The sequence below is a fragment of the Bison bison genome, unplaced genomic scaffold (assembly GCF_000754665.1).
Source record: "Bison bison bison isolate TAMUID 2011002044 unplaced genomic scaffold, Bison_UMD1.0 scf7180017864267, whole genome shotgun sequence".
NCBI classification, from domain to species: domain Eukaryota; kingdom Metazoa; phylum Chordata; class Mammalia; order Artiodactyla; family Bovidae; genus Bison; species Bison bison.
In genome coordinates, this window is record NW_011494839.1 from 625,082 (window position 1) to 648,745 (window position 23,664).

Genomic DNA, 23,664 nt, shown 5'->3' on the forward strand with positions numbered 1-23,664 from the left:
ACGTATTTGATTTTCTTCCTGAATGACTGGGAAAACTTCACACACTTGAATCTATATAAGATGGAACATTGTCCTCAGTTGAAGTTGGGTGGTCTGTGTAACTAGACAGCCAATTTACAAACAGAATACCCTGACTCTTCACATAAATTATGACTTTCAATACATCCATATTAATTTTTCTGAGTTACAATTATGTCTTTTCAATCAAAAGCTCTGGGTCCAAGCTAAATTTCCTCACTGGTGAAGGGATAAGGTGATTTTCTTATCCCTTCTTTTGAAAGAAGGGATATGATTCTTTTGAAATAATCATTTAGAATGATTCACTCCCCTTCCATGGTCCATCCACCAAAGAAAAGAACTCTGAAATGTCAGCAAAAAGGAACTGAACAAAAGCAATAGGAAAAAAATTCACTGAGAGAGCTTGACTAGGCTGCTTTGAATGTATTTTTTAAAGACTGATTGTCCTTGTGCTCTGGTAGAAAAGTCAGCAGAGTTAAAAATAAGAATCAATCTTGCTTCCACAAGCAGGGACAATTTTTCCTCACAAAGTATATTTCCCTAACTGATTCTTCAGGGTGTGTTTATTTTTTCTTGGACACTTGCAGCTCTTTTTTATTCCAAAGGAAATTCTGAACACAAGGTACTTTGATCTTCCCTTTGCTTTGGTGAAAACAATAGCTTTTCTTAGCTTGCAGAGAGATAATTTTCTTCAAATGTTGCTTTTTGAAGATGATTTTATCTGCTGCTATTTGTCAGCCAGAACATCTACTCATCCTGGATAAACTATTTAAAGAAGGACTTATCACAAAAATGTGAAAACTCATAGTCAAATCATTCTAATCCCCTTTGTTACCCTCACCTAAAAATTGAATTAAAATTCCTTTCAAGTAATAATAAAATAAATATTAGACATAATTACAACTTCCCAAGGGTAAATGAATTAGTCTTAATTCACATAGAGATAAATATAGGCCAGATAATTAAATGAGATTATATCATAAATATATTGGCGGCTCTATCATATTTTCAGAAAGTAACAGTGGCAAAGTTTAATAGAATTATAGCGTTTTTCAAATAAAGAAGAGTGATGTTGCTCTCAAAAGCGCCACTATAATTTCAACTTTGTCTGATCTTGTCTCATGTGAAATTTATGAACCTTGGCTACACTGATAAATTTTCTTTAGAGAAGTCTCCAACAGAGTCAGCATCTGTACCCTTCAAATGGCCCAGAATTTTCTGAATATAAAATGAAGTAGACTGGATCCTGGAATAAACTCAATAAAATGATAATATCCCACCCAAAGACCAATACATTGCAATTAACTGGATTTCCAATTCAAGTATTTTTACAGTACTGTGCATGCGTGCTAAGTTGCTTCAGGTGTGTCTGACTCTCTGTGATCCCATGGACTGCAGCCCACCAGGCTCCTCTGTCCATGGGATTCTCCTGGCAAGAATACTGGAGTGGGTTGCCATGTCCTCCTCCAGGGGACTATCTCTTATACCTCCTGCATTGGCAGGCAGGTTCTTTACCACTAGCTCCACCTGGAAAGCCCTTTTACAGTACTTGTTATGTACCAAGCACAGCGGTGAACTAACGTGGTTGCCCTCATGTATACATCAGCACGTAAATAACCTACAGTTAAAACAAAATAAAAGAAAACACAGACTCTCAAAGAGTTTCAAAGAAGACACCAAGCAATTCCAGCTGAGGCTATCCCTGAAAGCTTCCTGCAGGAAGACAAATCTGAGATGGGATGGGTCCTAATCACAGTAATTCCCCTACATGTGAACATGCTCCATTCCAAGAGCTCGTTTGTAAGTTCAATTTGTTGACGTGTTCAACAAAGTTAGCCTAGATACCCAATAAACATAATCGGCTATATTATACTGTACTGTAATAGGTTTATAATATGTTTTACACAAATAATACATAAAAAACAAAAACAAAAAATAAAGAAAACATTTTTAATCTTCAGTACAGTACCTTGAAAAGTATGGTAGTACCAACTACAATAGTGCTGCTTTTACACTTGTTCCAGACAGCTTGGGCTTGCAACAAGGTACTGTATGTACTACAGTAGCACTGCACAGTAAGTGCACAGAAGCAAAACCACTTGCAGAGGACGCACTCACGTGACAGTGTACGCCAGACACACGGACCAACTTACGTGACTGGGCATGCAAACCCGCATTCACATCTTTGAAAGTTCACAACCTGAAGGCTCCTATGTAGGGGATTTACTGTCCATGCTTTCAGCACATGGAAATAGGGCTGGAGTGTGTCCTGAGTGAAGCTGGGTTGAAAGAAGTGAGGAACAGTTGATGGTACAGGAGGTAAAGGAGGGCATATTGGTTCTGTTCATCCATTCTTTCATGCCTTTCTTCCTCCTGAATTCCAGCCTCCAGATGCTTTATTATTTCTCCTCAACCCTTCAGGACTTTTACTTATTCTTTTTTCTCTGTTAATCCTTAAGGAAATCAATCCTGGATATTCATTAGAAGGACAGTTGCTGAAGCTGAAGCTCCAATACTTTGGCCACCTGATGTAAGGAGCTGACTCTTTAGAAAAGACCCTGATGCTGGGAAAGATTGAAGGCAAGAGGAAAAGTGGCCAACAGAGGATGAGATGGTTAGATGGCCTCACTGACTCAATGGACATGGGTCTGAGCAAATTCCTGGAGATGGTGAAGGACAGGGAAGCCAGGTGTGCTGCAGTCCATGGGGTCACAAAGAGTCAGACATGACTGAGCTACTCAACATCAACACCAGTTCTCTATGTTGGAAAATACTCCCTTCCCCACAACTTTACCTCCCATCCCCTCCCCCTTAAACACTGTAAACCCAGCTTCTCTTCCAGAGAAAAAGTCACTTACTGAATTCATTCCTGTCCCTGATACTTGGTGGGGGTGAAGCGTGTGTCAAACACAAGTATCCTGCAGTTCCTTTAGTTTCATACACTGAAAGAATATGACACCTAGAGTATAACTTTAATTTTGTAAACATAGATCCTTTACCTATGTCAGATATAGGAAAGAAACTTAGTACACTTTTAAGCATTATAAACAAATTCAAATTCTTTGTAGATTTAGTTGTTTTCTCCTGCTACTGAAGAATCACTTCTCATATAAAACAAAATATACAGCTCTGAAATCTCCATAACCTATTGAAAATAGAAATAAACTGGATATACACATTTAGTTTACAGCTAGTCTTAGCAAAACAGAAATGTGGATGTATCTCAAGGTATAAAAAATGGATTTCAGCTGAAGATTGGATGGAAAGCAAATATAAAACTGCTATAGAAGAGTTCACTATGCATCTGGAATGTTTCCAGTTAATTAAAACAGAATAACTCTAAAATCTGCAGCTTTATAAAGTGAAGCAATTGAAGGACAAAGGCATTATCTGTATTTTAATTGATATTCTCTCTCTTGCTTGCTCTCAGACTTTATGAAGTTCATACTCTTGTTGATTTAAGATAGCTTGCACAGCTTCTCATCAACAGTACCAAAATTTTCCATTTCAAACTGGGGTGTACCATTTACTGTCTAAACAAGGAATGGGAAATAGTGTGTTATGAGTCAAAGACTCTGTGGGAAGAAAAAGATGGGGACAGAAGACAAGCGCCTGTAACTGAGCAGGACCTTACGTCATCCTCCTGGGACAAATACCTACCCCCACACCCTCCACCTGCCTCTTGCTTGTAAAAAAAGGCCCCCAAGGCCTCCCCTGAGTTCCAAAGAACAAATTTAATCAGAGAAGTGAGAAAATGCAGAAAAAAGGCAGTCAGGAAAGGCAAAATATTACTTTAGCCATTAACTAAAGTCAAGGGTCTTTAGTTCCTTCTTGAGGACTATAGATAATTTGTTGTTATTCAGTTACTAAGCCGTGCCTGACTCTTTGTGACCCCATGGACTGCAGCATGCCAGGCTCCTCTGTCCTCCACTATCTCCTGGAGTTTGCTCAAATTCATGTCATAGATAATACCTCAAGCCATATCCCTGAGCTGTTTTGTAGATACTGACATGCTTACCAGCTGGAAGAAGTAAACTGCAGACTGACCACAAATACATAATCCCAGACAGGCTGGAACCAGAAGGTTGATGACATCGGCTTTCGATCTCACCAACCAATCAGAAGACTGTACACAAGCTGATCACACATCCTGCAACCCACCTCCCTCATTCTACCTTTAAAAACCTGTCCCTGAAAGCCATCGGAGAGTCTGGGCCTTTTGAGCATTACCTGCCTGGACTCCTTGTTTGATGCTCTGCAACAAATGCTGAACTGTCCTTCACTACAACCCAGTGTCAGTGGACGGACTTTACTGTGCTTTAGGCGAGGGGACCCAAGTCTGGATTGGTAATGAGCCGATGACTGCAGATGGGGTCAAAGCCTGAAGTCCTGCTATTCTTTATTTTCTCATGCTATTTGATAGCCGTAAAGATGTGAAATGGTAGTAAGGCTATGCCATTCTTCATATCTGTCTCATGCCAGGAGAACATACTCATTTTTTTTCCCTTCAAGGTAGAGAGAAATGATCCATTTTATAGAGATGCTATCATGGGAACAGCCAAACACATGCATCCTTCTAGCCAGGCATTTCTCAGTTGAAAAAACTGTTCAAAATATATGACTCTGAGATTAATATTTGTGTAGCATTTCTTGCTAACCTAAACAAAATATCTATCATCCTTATACTTGTTATATAAAATATATTTTTGTTTTTTAAAAAATTCTCTTTAAAGAAAGTGTCATTCTATATCCAAAAAAGGACATACTTTAAGAGAATATATGCTTTCAATAATTTCCTTGTCTGCTTTCTATAAAGATGATGAATTTACATTGAGATACCCCAAATTATAAGCCCTAAAATATTCAGTACAAAGTTGTTACTTCACCACACTAATAAATGACCTTAGAAACTAATATACAACTTGTTTCCTTTTGATTTTTCTCTTTTGCTTTAACGCTGACTTTATACTGAAAATGGTATTTGAAAAAAGCTAATCTAGACCCCTCAACCTGAAAGGAGCACTTTATAGAAGAATACTGTTCACACTCACATTTATCTCATTAGTCACCATGCAGTGCTGGTTTCTGCCAATAAACAGGATACATTAAAATGAAAGGGTTTGGCAATGATAAATTACATTTATGTAAGGTGGGGAAAAATGAGGCTAATGGGAATGATGGCTTATGGCCAGAGTAAATACAAAGGGGAGTCTGAGTTAGAAAAGAGAATAAAACAGTGAAGGTAAGGAATGAATTTCTCGCTGGAATTTCGTGGTTAGAATTTCTGAGTTAGACACTTTACATGCTGTACTTCTTAAGAATCGGAAGGAAATCAATCAAGAACATCATCTGACTTGGCACCAGAGGGTATATTTTAGAAGCAGCTGTTAGAAATTTCCACTGGCTCAATCCTGTTCACCCGGAGAAACAACTAACCCAGGGTGTGTGCAGGCACCCAGTGCCAGGGCTCTGATGCATGAGGCAGACTCCTGAGGTACAGGGCCTCATCTGTATTCCCCTGGAGACTGGAGGAGAAACAATCAGAACAGCCAGCTGGCCACCGCATGCTTCACTACTGCTTCCAGCAAACTTCAACCATTTGAATTCTATTTGCAAGAGATGCATGAGCTATAACTGGACAGCAGGAATTCAATAAAACATTTGCAATGGTCTCCTTCCTTACAATAACATCCAAACTCCTACAATAGCCTACAGCCCTTACATAACCAGGCTCTGCACAGCTCTCTCAACACAAATGATCCTTCTCAACTTGTCAGCGTTGCCCTGGCCACCTTTATCTTCCTCAGACAAGATAAGCTATTGCCATGACCTGTTTGCATCAATTTGCCGCTTTGGGAACGATCTTCCCCCATATTCTGGCAAGACCATCTCCTGGTGATTCAGGTTCCTTTCACATCTTCTGTGTGCTTAGTCACGTCCGACTCTGTGACTCCATGGACTGCAGCCTGCCAGGTCCTTCTGACCATGGATTTCCCAGGCAAGAATACTGGAGTGGGTTGTCATTTCCTTCCCCAGAGAATATTCCCAACCCAGGGACTGAATATGAGTCTTCAGCATTGGCAGGTGGATTCTTTACCACTGCGCCACCTGGGAAGCCCTTCTTTCAGATAACACCTAATATTTAGGTTCTTCCTAACTAATCTGCTCTTTTAGTATAGCAACTAGTTTCAGATTTTCTTCATTGCACTTTTCACTATCTGCAATACATTGTTTATGGATTAGCTTATTTGTTCATTTTCCATCTTGGCCATTCTCACAAGAATGGAAACCTCATGAACATTCAATGAATAAATGATACAGAATCAAAGCAATTGGAGGCACTTGATAATATCTGATACCAAAACTTCGTAACAGAAAATTTATTTGTTGTGTAAACCATTTACTCCTCTCACTGAGATGGCCTAATATAGTAAAAAAAAAAAAAAAAAATTATAGACTTTAAAGAGAAAAAAGTCTTTCAGTCCTGTTTTCACCACTTATTATCTGGGTTAACTTGTGCAACTTCCCTTTAAAATAGAGATGATAATATGGAACTCACTGGCTTATTAAATAATCTACATAACTCACCTAGCATTGTGACTGACTTCTAATGTGTTCTTAAAAATTGGTAGGTATTATGGCTACAATATCTTTTCTTTTAAGTAGCAAATTTCCACCTGTTCTTTGTTGTTCTGGAGAAATCTCTATAACTGATGTGAAATCCTTTGTTTGTGCTTGTCCAGCATCCTTACCCTGTGCTTTCTGTGACAGCCCACTGGTCTTCTGTGCTGCTCAGCCCACCCAGGAACAGGCACGACTCAGGTCTTGTCAATGAGACCAGGTACTTTGCTAGAAATCTTAGTTGGCAGGAGAGTACAGTGGGGATACCTTCTCTTCTTCTCTAAATGCAATACTGGTCTGTGGTGACCACTTCTACCCAAAAGTGAAACAACTTTGCCTGAAAATGAAGCCCACAGAGAGGACAAGAATACCAAAAAGAGAGAGAAATAAAGAGTATCTTGAAGCCCATATACCTGGATCCAGCTGTACCTGAAACACCCATAGTCACTGGATATACTGGTTATATAAGCCATATTATTTTGTTTATGCCTGTTTAAGTTTTGTTTCTGAAACCTGTAATCTAAAGAATTTTAGAATCTAAAGCTTTCCAATAAAGCTTTCCAAGAAGATAATCTAAAGCTTTCCAATAAGATAATAGTTTACCAATTTACCTACTTATGCTTGTTTGTGATAAAGCTTTTTCTGATATCTAATTAGTAAATTAACATTTGGAATGAAACAGTTTTCAGTGAAAGTGTTAAAAAGGCTCTAGAGCTATGAGGAACTGCTGCTAAGTCACTTCAGTCGTGTCCGACTCTATGCAACCCCATAGATGGCGGCCCACCAGGCTCCCCCGTCCCTGGGATTCTCCAGGCAAGAACACTGGAGTGGGTTGTCATTTCCTTCTCCAATGCATGAAAGGGAAAAGTGAAAGTGAAGTCGCTCAGTCCTGTCCGACTCTTCGCGACCCCATGGTCTGCAGCCTACTAGGCTCCTCCGTCCATGGGATTTTCCAGGCAAGAGTACTGGAGTGGGGTGCCACTGCCTTCTCCATGAGGAACTAGTGACCCCTGAAGGTTTTTTTTAACGTGGACAATAACAGCCTTTAACGAAATGGTCAAGGTCAGCCTCTGGGTCTGAAAACCAAGAACAGATTGTTCAAGAGCAACATCTGAGTATTTGAGGTTACAAGTAACAGGAAAAATTAAGGAAGAAATTAACACCCTTACTCAAGAAATCAGCAGGGAAAAAATGGCATTATTAGGAGTAAAGAGGAAGGTAATTGTCTTCCTGTGCAAAAGAAATTTAATATTCAACAAGAAGGATATATAGCAGGTAACTGGTGACAAATGGAAACCCATTCCAATGTTCTTACCTGGAGAATCCCAGGGACAGGGGAGCCTGGTGGGCTGCTGTCTATGGGGTCACAGAGTCGGGCACGACTGAAGCGACTTAGCAGCAGCAGCAGCAACTGGTGACAAGGGCATGTGATTTGTACCAAGTCTGTAGTCAAGGCTATGGTTTTTCCTGTGGTCATGTATGGATGTGAGAGTTGGACTGTGAAGAAGGCTGAGCGCCGAAGAATTGATGCTTTTGAACTGTGGTGTTGAAGAAGACTCCAACACCCTTGGACTGCAAGGAGATCAACCCTGGGATTTCTTTGGAGGAAATGATGCTGAAGCTGAAACCCCAGTACTTTGGCCACCTCATGCGAAGAGTTGACTCATTGGAAAAGACTCTGAAGCTGGGAGGGATTGGGGGCAAGAGGAGAAGGGGACGACAAAGGATGAGATGGCTGGATGGCATCACTGACTCGATGGACTTGAGTCTGAGTGAACTCCGGGAGTTGGTGATGGACAGGGAGGCCTGGTGTGTTGCAACTCATGGGATCACAAAGAGTCGGACACAACTGAGTGACTGAACTGAACTGAACTGAACTGTACTTTTAATGCTCTCTTCAGGAAGAGATACATTAAAACATTTTCTTATGTTAAGAGGACAGCATGCAATTAATACATATGCTGTTTTTCTTAACAAAGAATCTTGAACATCTTGTCATGTATCTATTCTTGTTATTGTTCGGCAGCAGCTGAACATATATATACATATATATATACATACATATAACATATATATACATATAGACATATATATATCAAATATATACTCATGTATATGAGTGTATATTTGTATTTTTTAAAAAAGACCCATAGGTGTATAAAGGCTATGCCCCATCCCCACTTTTCTCTGCCAGTTACAGCTAAATAATGGACGTGAGTCTGAGTGAACTCTGGGAGTTGGTGATGGACAGGGAGGCCTGGCATGCTGCGATTCATGGGGTCACAAAGAGTCGGACACGACTGAGCAACTGAACTGAACTGAAACATATATTTACGAGAGCTTTCTATACAAGATACTTTGATAAATGCAATGGGAAATAGCAAGATAAACTTACCCTGCATCTCAAAGAGCTTATAATAGAATAAAGAAGATAAAGAACCTATACACATAACTGTATCATCAGGGATAATAACTGAATTCTGTAACAGCCATAAAGTAAAATGGAAGAGGGAAAGGATGAGCTGTCACTCATTTAGCCTTGGGCAGTGGCTCTGAAATTTGAGTGTGATTTGATGAGAATCACCTGGAAGGCTTGTTCCAACACAGAGTGTGGGGTCCACCCAAGAGATGCTTTTAACAAGCTTGCAGATGACACAGATGCTGCTGGTCTGGAGGTCATACTTTGACAACTTCCCGATCTATGAAATTGGTTTTCAATTCTAGTAACACATTGGACTTCCCTGGTGGCTCAGATGGTAAAAGCGTCTGCCTACACCAATGCGGGAGACCTTGGTTCGATCCCTGGGTCAGGAAGATCCCCTAGAGAAGGAAATGGCAACCCACTCCAGTAGTCTTGCCTGGAAAATCCCATGGACGGAGAAGCCTGATAGGCTACAGTCCATGGGGTCACAAAGAGTCGGACACGACTGAGCGACTTCACTTTTACTTTTCTAGTAACACATCAGAGTCTAAGGGACTTTTAAGGGCGTCTGAGGTGGTGCTAGTGGTAAAGAAGCCACCTGCCAATGCAGGAAACATAAGAGACGTGGGTTCGATCCATGGGTCATGAAGATCCCCTGGAGGAGGGCATGGCAACCCACTACAGTGTTCTCGCCAGGAGAACCCCATGGACAGAGGAGCCTGGTGGACTATATTCCATAGGGTTGCAAAGAATAGGACACGACTGAAGCGACTTAACATGTAAGGGACTTCTGAAAAACTGAATGCCCAGGGCTTCATCCTAGCCCAAGAATAAATGAAAAATATCTTACAAAGGAGACTATCCTAGAGCTGGACATTGAATCATATGAGTAGTAGCTTTATAGACAGGGGAGACAGGAAGCAGAAGCTAAGTGATGTGTGAAAACTCAGGGGAGAAGGAAAGTAAAGGGTCTGGTTAGAAATGAGGAAAGCACAGCCTGGCTGGCACATAGGCAGAGAAAGCAAGGAAGTCTTGGGCCAAGTCATGAAAGATGTTGGCTGCCTGGGAAGGGAGTTTGTGACTCTTTTTGGTGGGGGGAGAGCAATAAGAAATCAACAAATGCTTTGAGTAGAAGAGTGACATGGTCGGACATGTGGGTTAAAATTATTATCTGGGAGCAAAATTCTGAGCAGATTAGAACAACACTGCTCCTTGGAGATCAGAAATGAGTGAGGATGCTAAAGCAATGGTCTAGTGGGATGCTGGTCTGGTAGTCATACTTTGACAACTTCCCGATCTATAGAATTGGTTTTCAATTCTACCAACATATTAGAATCTTCCTAAGGGACTTCTAAGGCTTCTGAGGTGGTGCTAGTAGTAAAGAATCCACCTGCCAACGCAGGAGACATAAGAGATGTGGGTTCAATCCCTGGGTCAGGAAGTTCCAGTTTGCTCAAATTGGACTCGGGGGATGTATTGTCAGGGCCCACAGCTTCCACAGAATTGCTTTAATTTTGTATTCTTATTTGAAAGATAACCTATATTTTATCAGATATGAAAGCAAAAATTATCTTTTGTGCTAATGGTACTCAAATGAGAGGTCTTCACAAGATGTGACTTAGCTTCTTAAGTCAGTATTGCTTAGTCAGTGAGGGTGAAAGTCGCTCAGTCATGTCTGACTCTTGTGACCCCGTGGACTATACAGTCCATGGAATTCTCTAGGCCAGTATTCTGCGGTGGGTAGCCTTTCCCTTCTCCAGGGGATCTTCCCAACCCAGGGATCAAACCCAGGTCTCCCGCATTGCAGGTGGATTCTTTACCAGCTGAGCCACAAGGGAAGCCCAAGAATACTCGAGTGGGTAGCCTATCCCTTTGTCCAGCAGATCTTTCTGACCCAGGAATCTAGACACAGTATTTGAGCTTCCCTGATGGCTGAGATGGTAAAGAATCACCAGCAATTCAGGAGACGTGGGTTCAATCCCTGGGTTGGGAAAGATTCCCTGGAAAAGGGCATGGTAACCTCCTATTCTTATATCCAGTATTTCTGCTTGGAGAATCCCACGGACAGAGGAGCCAGGCAGGCTACAGTCCATGCAGTCGCAAAACGTCAGACACGACTAAGCACACATACACAGTATTTAAGAACTCAAGAAGAACTATTTTTTTCCCTGTGAAAGTCTATTTAGATGTCTTTGAGAAATAACGATCTAGACAAGGTAATAAAATTAGAGCAGTCTAAGAGAATCATCAGGATCTTCAACTAGATTTTAGGAGGAAAAGAAAATGAAAAATGAAAAAATACTGGGGGCTTTGAGGCTAAAGATGATAAAATGATGGTAGAGAGTAAAGAACATGGAAAAGGGACAGGTTTGTGTGAGGCAGGGTTAGCGTGAGGACGCAGTCACAGTGAAACAAAGCCAACCCACTGGTGGTAACCACAAGAACCAACCCCTTCCTGCACCAGGAATTTTAGGAATTAATTTATCTTCATGATTTGGCCATATTACGGAAAAAAAACAAACAAAAAAGAAAAACAACAGTATTTTTGATTTACTAAGGCCTAAAGCAGAACAAAGTTTTTTTTCTTTTAAAAATAAAAGTCATAATCTGTCAATAATTTTAAAAGATGACCTATTACAAGAGTAATTTATAAAAGGGAGATACAAAGGCTAATAATTAATTGAAGATTAAAGCTTCTGAATTATAACACATTTCCCTTTCACTTATTGTGGTTAATTTTTCCCTGCCATTGATAATGATATCAGTAAGATGATTTTTAGAGGAAAAACAATAAAATGCAATGCTACTTGAAAGTATTTGAAAGTAGATACTTTTTCCAATATCAAGCAGTACCTGTTTTATTTTATCTTCTGTGTTAAACATATTCACCTATTGGTATAAGTTACTGGCTGTTTGTTGTTTAATGGTACATAAAAGAAACTATTTTACCTTTAATCCACTGAATCTCCTAGGAGACACTGCTATAAAAGATCAATGGTTTTATTTTCCTGATAATGGTCTGCTAAATATTTAATCTCTTGATCTTCCTAAGAAATTAAGACAATAGTATGAAAGTTTTAAAACTTTTTCTAACTTATTTGCAAGAAAAGAACCCATTAGAATATCAGAAATATTAAACCCTAAAGAAGAGGACTTTATATCAAAAGAAATATCATGATTAATCATCTAACGAATAATTGCAAAAGCTCTATTCATCTGCTCTTGTTACAATATGAAAACCTTTTTTAAAACTGAACAATGACATACCTGAGCTTCTGGTTGTACTGTTTGACCTTTTCCAAGGAGGCTGCATTTATCTGAGCTTGAAATTCCTCCACTGAAACATTGTCTCTATAATAATATCCTTCCATGCTCTCCAGTGCTGTGAAAACAAGTAAATGTACTCTTCATGTGACTGTATAACTCAGTTCTCTACATTTAGTGTCATCTTATTAGTAGTAAATGCATTGAATAGCACCAAATATGACCATATATACAAGAAATAAGGTTAAACCAGTCCAAAAACAGATAAAAATCATTCTTGGGCTCAAACATTTGGCAATTATCTTTAGTAAGTAGGCAAAGGTAATTTCTAATTTAAACTGTCAGGACTTCCCTGGTGGTCCAGCGGTTAGGAAGACTCTGTGCTCCCAATGCAGGGGGCCGAGGTTTATCCCTGGTTGGGGAACTAAGATCCCACATGCCACAACTAAGCCTCAGTGCTGCAACTAGAGAAGCCCATGCAATGAAGACCCAGCCTAGCCAAGACAGATGAAAAGAAAAGAACTTAAAAAAAATTTTGTCTTCTATTTTTAAAAAAGTTTTGTACATGTTTTTGTGAAGCTGAACTCAAACTTCATATATATTTACACATATATATTATTTATACTCAAACTTCATGGCTTCCTTCATGGCTCAGTGGCAAGGAATTTGCCTGCCAATGCAGGAGATACCGGTTCAATCCCAGGGTGGGAAAGATACCCTGGAGGAGAAAATGGCAACCTACTCCAGTATCCTTTCCTGGGAAATCCCACAGATGGAGGAGCGTGGCAGATTACAACCATGGGGTCACCAAAGAGTTGGACACGACTAAATGACTAAACAACACAACATACATATATATAAACGCTTAAATGTATATATACACATATAAACACACACCATATATACACATGCATATAGCTAGGTATGAGATGCAGAAATGTGTATTAACATAACGAGTAAAAATTTGAATTTGTCTGTCTCCATGTATATTAATATTCTCTTGCAGTTGCAACTAAATTATGAAACAAGAAGTACAGATAAAGAGAACTGTTAGAATACTACCTCTAGTTCAATGGTCAGTTAATTCAGTTCAAAATAAATAAGCTCTGTCATGACCTTGAGGGGTAGAATGGAGGTGGGGTGAGAGGAAGGCTCAAGAGGGAGGGAATGTATGTATACACACAGCCGATTCACTTCATCGTATAGCAGAGACTAACACAACATTGTAAAGCAATTATACTCTGATAAAAAAGGGACCATTTATGGAGAAACGTTTAAGGAAATAAATAAATAAGCTAAAACATATTTATATATATGTAAAACTTACCAATAATTTCAAATGCCTTTGATTAATATAGATTTCTTTCATAACTAACATTTTTAGTTAAGTGTTTCTTCTTCCTTTAGACTTTACACAGTGGTATTTTTAACCTTTTGGAGAGGAAATGAATCACAGGAAAGTGCCTAGAAATACAAGATTCCCTTTCAAGAGGCTGCCAGCAACAGGAATGGCGATGGATCCAATTTGGAAATGCAAATTATTTCCCCTTGAACTTGTTACCACTAATGAGCCGCAATTTTCAGCAGACTAATTCAAAACGGATAAAAAAAATAATCTTTCAAAACTGCTAAATGCCATAGTCTCTAAACTAAATAATAATGTTTCCTCAAATTGACAAAAACATTACCACTTTGGGGCAAAGACAGAAAAGGCACTGCTAATTTTAGCTGTGCTGTTTTCTAAAGTAATCAGATTTTTAGGACATTGAAGAAATGACAAAATTTTTAGAGTATTGCTAAATTTAATTTTTTTTTGAATGGCATTATTGGTCTATAACTGAGCAAATCATTTGTGGAAAATTAGAGAGAAAGCTTCCTAACATTTACTTCAGTACAGAAAATTGAATTTGTGGGCTTCTTTCAAGGATTATTTATTTGTTTATTCCTTATGAATTCTGCGTTCATTAGAATATTTGCAACTGGTTCAGTAAGCTTCTGGGCCTGCATACACACAAGAAATATAAGGAGGTCTCCCTGATAAAACAATCCTCAAATACATGTGACATTCCCTTTCATTAAGAGTGTTATTTGTGAAAGGCCACTATTCCAGGAAGATTCAGCCTGTCAATAGTCATATTTCACTGTGCATTCCTCTTCTGATTATAAAGCTAATAGTGAAAACCCTTGCATTGGAGTAAAACCATAACTTCCACTGCTTAGTAGCTGTGTGACCTTGGGCATGTTAATTACTATCTAAGATCCTCAGGTTTCTTATTTGTGAAATGGAAAACATGACCCCCTACTAATAAAGGTACTTGGGAAACAATTACATTAAATAACAGTACCTAAGAGAGCCCATGACTATTCTTATCACTAACTGAATGTATTTTATGCACTAGGTGACCAGTGCCCCACAAGCATGATCTACTTCTATTTCCACAACAGGTGGAGATGATGGATGAGTGAGCCTAGCCAAACAGGAAGTTTGGTTCCAACTAAGAGGAGGATCCACGCAAGGATGTTTCAGTTTGTGATTTAAGGCCAAGAAGATTGGAAGGTGACACTAGGAAGGGGTAATGGGACAGGAGGTAGGGGGTTGACAGTGCGAGGGAACAAGAAAACCTCTGGGATCTAGTTTCTATAAAGTCTTGATGACTCAGCTTTGTCCAGAATGTCCAGTCCTGCTCTAAAAGCTTGTTACAAATAGAGAAACAAATGTTCCTTATATTTCTTAAGATATTTTCAAATTCAGAACAGTTATAATTCACAATTATATAAATTTAAAAACAATAAGAAAAGAGTTTAAAATGTTGCCAGGAGTCTCAACAATATAGGGAAATGAACCCCCCAAAAATGAGTTTTATGTTTAAAAAGTAAACTTTGTATGGCAAAGTAGAGAAAGGAGAACAACATTCCCTATTTTAGGTGAACAACTTGGTTATATTTTTTAAAAAAGAAAATAGAATGACATATACCAAACTAAATTTGTATTCTCAGCAGGAAAAAAGGTTAAATATATAATAAAATCCAAACTTCAAAGTTTGACCCTTCCTTAGCATTTCCTTGTCTAATTTCTTAATTAGACAATTAAGTCTAACTGGTACAGGCATAGTTGGTTGAATAGTTTTGACATACTTGGTGGAATAAATATTTTAAAATAGTACCAACATATTTGGTTGAATAAACATTAACTTACTTAAGAGCACTTAATTGAAAGCAATATTTAAAACACTACTTGAGTTTGTTAGCTTGTTTTAGTCCTACTACTTTTGAATTTAGAAGCAAAACATTATTTTAAAAGCAGGTATAGTCAGTAAAAAAAAAAGTTAGAAAATTATAGATTAAATTATCTAAGACTGAAAATGAGCCTTTCTTCCACTCACTCAAAATACATTTCACAGCTTTTCCAAGAAAAGGATTGATCAGAAAAAAATATGGAGCCTCTGAGTAACAATTTTAAGAATAGTTTCAACTAACACCCTCTTCTGATAGCACAAAAGAATTGCACTAGTTAAAAAAGACATTACATATGGACTGTTACAAATCCCCAGAAATGGTCAGAATTCTTCAGAACTGGCCACAGCATTTGTAAAGAAGGCAAGTTTTATCTGTTACTGTGACCAACACTGGGAAAGGCTGTGCTACCTTGTAAAGAGATGTGGGTGCTCACGCTCATAAAGACCCACTCTTAACTTTGAGGAAATTTCAGTTCTGGGAACTGTTCTTCCTTTCTAAAAAGCTATTACATATTCTGTTTATACATACTCTGCAAAAACCCCAATGGAAAACTAAAGGATGCACCTTTTAAAGAACCTTAAGAAGAGTTTTCCAGGAAAAAAAAAAATGTAACTTAGAAACTGACAGTGTTTATAACAGACTGCTCCCTTTTATTTAAAAGAGAGACAGCACTCAAGTTTCTGGGTGATTTTAATTATGTTCAAAGAGGTAATATCTTTTATTTTTTTGAGGTAATACCTTTTCAAGAAGTTAGGAGCAACAGTTTTGTGTGCCAGCTTTTTGCACAGGAAGTGAAGAAACCAAATATCCCCAAGAATGTGCTTGTGGAGAAAGAACCAGCATCGAATATTCCATTTAGTTTAAGGAAAATTACTATCAGAGACCCAGGAAGTACGTACTTAACACTTTATAAGAAAGGGATGCTATATTGCTGGGCACAATATATACCTAAAAAACAAACAAACAAACAAACAAAAACTTTCATCTGATGTCGTGTCCCAAAGAAGTAGTATACATGGATCCAAGAACCTGCCTCCAAAGGTTCTTCCCAAGCTAGGGATTGAACCCATGTCTCCTGCATCTCCTGCACTGGCAGGATACTTTACTCCTGAGCCACTTGGGAAGCCCCCCAATTTGTCCCATTAACATGCTGCTAAATTGTCCTCCCAGGAACAGAGGCCCATCACAGTCATGAAGGACACCCTCCCTAGACAAAGGAATGGATCTGAAGATGCAAGATGTGAACCGAGGCAGATGTTCTAGAGCCACCCACTCGCATCCCCTTTCCAAAACGAAGGGCTTATTCTCCAGCTGCTGTGACTGTCAGAAGGCATCCCTCAGTGGTCAGCTCTCTAGGGCATCTTCAGCCTGTTCTGATAACAACTGTCCAGCCAAAATTACATTTTCTCTGTGTAGCCCGAGTCCTAATGATCTAACAGTGCAGAAGCACAAAGGCTCAGTTCTCACTGCCCTAGCTTCCCAGAATCTAGAAGTGTCAACACCTTGAAATGGACTCAGCTACTTAAGCAAAGATGAACTGGATACCTGCATGTGTGTGTGTGCAGTCATGTCTGACTCTTTGCAACCCCATGGACTGTAGCCCACCAGGTTTCTCTGTCCATGGAAATTTCCAGGCAAGAATACTGGAGTGGGTTGCCATTTTCTCCTCCAGGGGATCTTCCAGATCCAGGGATCGAACTCTCAGCTCTTGCATCTTTGCATTGGCAGGGGGACTTGTTTTTAATTGGAGGATAATTACTTTACAAAAGTAATTGTACATTACAAAATTGTGATGATTTTTGCCATACATCAACATGAATTGGCCATAAGTAAACATGTCCTCTCCACCCTCCCACCTTCCTCCTCACCCCATCTCTCCAGGATGTCACAGAGCCATGGCTTTGGGTGCTCTACATCAGACATCAAACTCCCACTGGCTATCTATTTTACATATGGTGAAAGATGGGCAATGTCGCTCACCATTGGAGAAGTGCCAATCAAAACCACAAGGAGGCAGGCAGTTTCCTTACCACTGCACCACCAGAAAGTCTGTGTAATTGCACAGTGATTTATAATCCACATCGCACCGTGCTTTCTCAGTCCTGAGGGACATTAGAATCACCTGGAGAGCTTCTGAAATATACTGACATTTGAGCACCACCTCCCAGAGATTCTGACTTCATTGGTTCGGTGTGGGACCAAGCACGGGTGTTTTCTAAAATGTTCCCAAGATGATTGAAGGGCAGCCAGCATTGAGAAGCACTGCAAGACTGCACAATAGCAAGCCAGGCACCCTGGGTGTCTATCTCCCTTGAACTCCCATTTTCACTCAGTTTATAGTCACTTGCTGTATCCAAGGGCTCATGAATCCCGACAGGATTCATTGTCTGGCTTGTAGGAAGTTATTCTAGAAGACTGCTTCACTGTGATCTCCATCTTCTGGTGTTTTGGTTATGCTTTGTGTTGATTTTTCTGTCTGGCTGTTTCTGTGTTCCTAACCTTGGAAATCTGTCTTTTTGTCATTTTGGCTGCCTAGATTCTTGTTCTTCAGCAGCTCTGGTTTTCAGCAATGGATGTTCCCTAGAGGGTACCTTACTGGCCTCCAACTCTGGAATTCCTGATTTACTAGTTGGTCTGATCTCTGCAGGGCACCTCATACATCAGAGTACCCTCCTCTGCCCAAGGATCCACGCAGACAAGAAAAACAACAAGTCAGGACATTTGCTGCTTCTTACAAGTATGTTGTCCTTGGTACCATATACTTGTGAGCTTCCCATGTGGCTCAGTGGTAAGGAATCCAGCTGCCAATGCAGGAGACGCAGGTTCTATCCCTGGATTGGGAAGAAGGAAATGGCAACCCGCTCCAGTATTCTTGCCTGGGAAATCCCATGGACAGAGGAGCCTGGTGGGCTACAATCCATGGGGTCACAGAAGAGCCAGACACAACTTAGCGACTAAACAACAAGCCATTTACTTAGCACCGTCTACTATGGACCATATAGTTAGGAAGGCTTCCCAGGTGGCACTAGTGGTAAGGAAACTGCCTGCTGATACAGGAGACATAAGAGACGTGGGTTCAATCCCTGGGTAGGGAAGTTCCCGTGGAGGTGGGCACAGCAACCCACTCCTGTATTCTTGCCTGGAGCATCCCACGGACAGAGGAGCCTGGTGAGCTGCAGCCCATCGGGTTGCAAAGAGTTGGACACAACTGAAGCGGACTTAGCACGCATGCACAAACAGTTAGAAGGGCTGATTCTAATACATTTCCCAGGAAAACTTCAAATTCATCCACTTTATTCTTTTATATTTGCTAGCAAAGACTCATGTACCCACAAAATGAAAACCCTTCAAATAAACTTTCATCCCAGGAATAGACTCTATTTGGAATCCCTTCCATTTACCACCACGTTCAATTACCAGATGGTAATCTCTACTCAAGCTGGGGCTGAATTTCCTGTGCTTCTCTCTGAGCTGATGAAAACTCAGAACAACTAATGATTCCTCATGGGAGTTCTGTGAGTGCAGAGGAACCTCTGCATCTCCTTTAAATAAACAACCTTATCACTGACAGATTGTTAATGAGACAGATTCCCTTCCAGTCTTCTTTACCTATCTGTGACCTCCATGGCAGAAGAATTTCCACTATCGACTCTTCAAATCATTTTTCATATTTTACTGCTGTGTGAATACTAAAACCTAATGTTTGTGAAAGCTTTTCTTTACATTACATTGTAAAAGCAATATTGTACTCACTGAAATCATATATATTTAGGGATTCTTTTTAAATTAGCTTTAGCCACAATTATAAAATAGAGACTCCTTGCAAAATAATTCTTTCCCTGTGCATATTGGCTGCTGGGTATGATATTCAGCTATTTATGGTTGTGTGTCACAAATGTAATCACTTTTTTAGAAGAGATGATTAATGCCATCTGTCATCTCAAGAATGACTTCAAAGACAAAATTTTTAAAACGAGAGAAAGAAAGGAAATGAAAGGAAGGTCCTTTAACAAGTGCATGGTCTGCTTAAATGCTATAAAAGTGAACATTCCAGACCAGTAGCCTTTTCTTTCTTCTAAATCTTATGATCTCTGTAATGCCTTTTCACATATTTTAGGCTAACCTATTCTCCTAGCCTAGTTCCAAAGGTGTATTTTTGCTCAATTTCTTTTTTTATTTCTTTCCATTGTAGATTCTGTTCACCTATATGGACTCTACCACATAAATGAAAACACCTTCTAGTAACTCCTAAGATCTCTTCGCTGAAATTTTTCTCAGCTTAAATGCATTCTTGCCAAGTGTCTGTTTGAGGTAGCCATTGTTTTTTGTGAACTGAGAACTTCCAGATGTACAAGCTGGACTTAGAAAAGGCAGAGGAACTACAGATCAAATTGCCAGCATTCACTAGATCATAGAGAAAGCAAGGGAATTCCAGAAAAACATCTACTTCTGCTTCAATAACTATGCTGAAGCCTTTGACTCTGTGGGTCACAACAAACTGTGAAAAATTCTTAAAGAGATGGGAATACCAGACCACCTTCCCTGCCTCCTAAAAACCTGAATGCAGGTCAAGAAGCAACAGTTAGAACAGGACATGAAACAACAGACTGGTTGGTTCCCAAACTGGGAAAGGAGTATGTCAAAGCTGTATGTTGTCACCCTGCTTACTTAACTTCTGCAGAGTGCATCATGAGAAAGGCTGGGCTGGATGACTCACAAGCTGGAATCAAGATTGCCAGGAGAAATGTCAACAAGCTCAGATATGCAAGTGATACCACTTTAATGACAAAAAGTGAAGAGGAACTAAAGAGCCTCTTGATGAGAGTGAGAGTGAAAAAGCTGGCTTAAACCTCAACATTCAAAAAACTAAGATCATGGCATCTAGTCCCATCACTTCATGGAAATTAGAAGGCGGAAATGTGAAAACAGTGACAGATTTTATATTCTGGGACTCCAAAATCACTGTGAATGGTGACTGCAGCCACGAAATTCGAACACACTTGCTCCTTGGAAGAAGAGCTATGAAAAATCTAGACAGTGTATTAAAAAGCAGAGACATCACTTTGCTGACAAAGGTATGAATACTCCAAGCTATGATTTTTCCAGTAGTCATGTATGAATGTGAGAGTTGGACCATAAAGAAGGCTGAGCACCAAAGAACTGATGTTTTCAAATTGTGGTGCTGAGAGTCCCTTGGACTGCAAGATCAAATCTGTCAGTCTTAAAGGAAATCAACCCTGAATATCCATTGGAAGCACTGACGCTGAAGCTGAAACTCTAATACTTTGGCCACCTGATGCGAAGAGCTGACTCACTGGAATAGACCCTGATGCTGGGAAAGATTGAGGGCAGGAGAAAAGGGTGACAGAGGATGGTTGGATGGCATTATCAACTGAGTGGACATGAGTCTGAGCAAACTCTGGGAGATAGTGAAGGACAGGGAGGTCTGGAGTGCTGAAGTCCATGGGGTCACAGAGTTCGGACATGACTTAGGGACTGAACAACAACAATAACATTGTTTTTAAACTATAGCAATTGAAGGAAGGGTAATCTATCTTGGAATGCAGGAGACCCAGGTTCGATCCCTGGGTCAGGAAGATCCCCTGGAGAAGGAAATGGCAACCCACTCCAGTACTCTTGTCTGGAGAATCCCATGGAGGGAGGAGCCTGGTAGGCTACAGTCCATGGGGTCACAAAGAGTCGGACACGACTAAGCGACTTCACTTCATTTCAATCTATTTTTTAGAATTATAACATGCAGGAGGTACAAAGCAGAATTTTCACTTGGTAGTGAATTTAGATTTCACATGACTGTCAGTTCTTCAGTTAGCAAAATTGATTTTATTCCTCTATTCTATTTTTATTAAAATAAAATAAAAAAAAAATTCCAAAGCAAAACCAAAGCAGTCTTGAAAACTCAAAAGAAGAAAAAATGTAGTATTCTGTGGTACCACTTAGAGAAATCTTGTGACCACAGCATGAATCTTTTTTAAAAAAATCATAGACAAAAAGAAACTATACAGTATTCTGGATTTCTGATCTTTCTGGCTTTTGTGACTCCAAAGATTAAAAAGATTCAGGACCTTCCCTGGGAAATCAGTTCACTGCAAGAATCTTCTTATTCACGTCAATCTTAATTTTTTCTACTGCGGTTAACACTCATTGTTCACTTGCCAAAACAATTTTTTTTAATTTATAAAAGGGATACATTTTTACTGACAAAATTAACATAATGCAAAAAAACTCAAAGAATAAAAAATCAACAATTTAATCACCCAATGGTATTGAAAACATTATATATATATATGTAAGTATATACATACATGTATGACATAATTGAGTATATACATTTTTTTGTAATCTGTATACTATCGAACTTTTTCTATCTCATAAAATATTTTAACCTTATGTTAATGGATTTACAATAATTTATTTAAGGCAAATTAATTTATCTTTATTTAAGCCACTCGTGTCTTCTCTATTATAAATAACGTTGCAATTCTACTTGATAAATATTTATACCAGACACGATTTTTCCTTAACAGACGGTCGCACAAGGAAATATACTAAGTATTCAGAATAAACTTTTGAATTCGTGAAAAAGAATGATGGTTATTATTACATTTCTTTTAAACAACTGATAAAATAATCTAAGTACATGAAGTTTAAAAAAAAAGCAATTACCTTGTGAAAAAAGAACAGGATGAATTTTAAACCCTCCTCCATTTTTCAACCGTTGAGGCAGTTGTTCAAAATGGTAACTATCAATGTAGAAGTAAACTTTCAGAGCTTGCCGGCTTCCTTCTGCTTGATAAGTAAGAGGAACATCTAAAATGACATTTAATGTTATATTACTTCCTATTATCAGGGTATGTTATATAGCATGTTTGTTAAAAACTAGTATTCATCAATTACTTTACATTAAAAGTACCCATTTATATTAAGTTCAGGTTTGGAATACTTAACAGCACTATTTGGTGAAAGAGTATTAAATCAGGTTCTCATTAGCTAATGCAACAGATTTATTATTGTACTGTATATAAAATTCTGAAACAGAAAACTTCGCTACACTTTGACACACCAGATGTCTCAGTTAACTAAATGAGAAGTTTAGATACACGTGGTTTGGAATCAAAATCTCCCAAGGCAGCTGCCTCATTCATATTTTAGTCAAGATGACTCCTTGGGGTACACTTGTGAAGTAGTGTGCAAGAAACTGAGTGCATAGCAACCATTATCAAAATTAGCACGGGTTTTGCAAACTCCACTCTCTGAGCAGCAGATCAAAAATGCATTACCTCTGTCCCTGCCTGACAGTCATTAGACATTATCTGTTTAAACTCTTTTAGCTGCTTTCAAAGATCCTAAATTTAATTACTCACAACAAAACTCCAACCAACTTGAAAAGCTGGAATGCTGCAGTACTATTTCACAGTGTTATCATAAATCCTTCTTATTACGATACTTGTCCGTGACAAATAACTTCCACTTCACTAAAAAAGAATGCAAACTCTTCCTAAAAGGCTACAATAGTCACATTAACCAGTTTAAAATTAAGGCCAAAATAGAGTAAGTATTTAATATATGTTCTTGACTCAATATTATTTTTACCTTGCTTCTTGAAATAAAACTGTATAAAAGTAGAGCTCAAGATTAAATACCATAAGTGATCACAGATTCCAGGTTTCTTACTAAACGTATCTAATTCTGCATATCAATAGAGGACTTATTGTATTAACATCTACAATTTCTTTTTATACCATATAATTATGGTTATTTTTTGTTTCTTTTTTTTTTAAGGGAGACATGAAGAAATTGAGGTTAAGAAAGAGAATAAACAAATTTCACAGTTGAAGATTTTAATGAGTAGGAAAATTCTTTTTTTTTCTGGTACTAAAATTAAAGAAAAAAGATGCATGAATATTAAATAAAGATTAAAATATACAAAATAGTTGTATCTTCTAGTTCCCCTTTCCATACAATGTCTTTCATATATATTATAATTTTGTTAAATTCTATCCCTTAGTTCCAACATAGTCAATCTCTGTATTTCCAAATGGATAATGTTATTGGAAGGAAAATGAGAATGCAGCAGTATCATA

General features: G+C 38.8%; 1 protein-coding gene across 1 annotated transcript in view; it reads right to left on the reverse strand.

Annotated features, from left to right (window-relative positions):
- The window catches only part of PREX2 (phosphatidylinositol-3,4,5-trisphosphate-dependent Rac exchange factor 2), a gene marked incomplete at its 5' end in the record, with an annotated part of 302,517 nt that overhangs the window by 58,260 nt on the left and 220,593 nt on the right, over positions 1-23,664 (reverse strand). The window contains 2 exons of the mRNA XM_010848488.1: positions 12,329-12,443; positions 22,247-22,390. Coding sequence (XP_010846790.1) covers positions 12,329-12,443; positions 22,247-22,390 — 259 coding nt within the window. The remainder of the gene's footprint in view (positions 1-12,328; positions 12,444-22,246; positions 22,391-23,664) is intronic.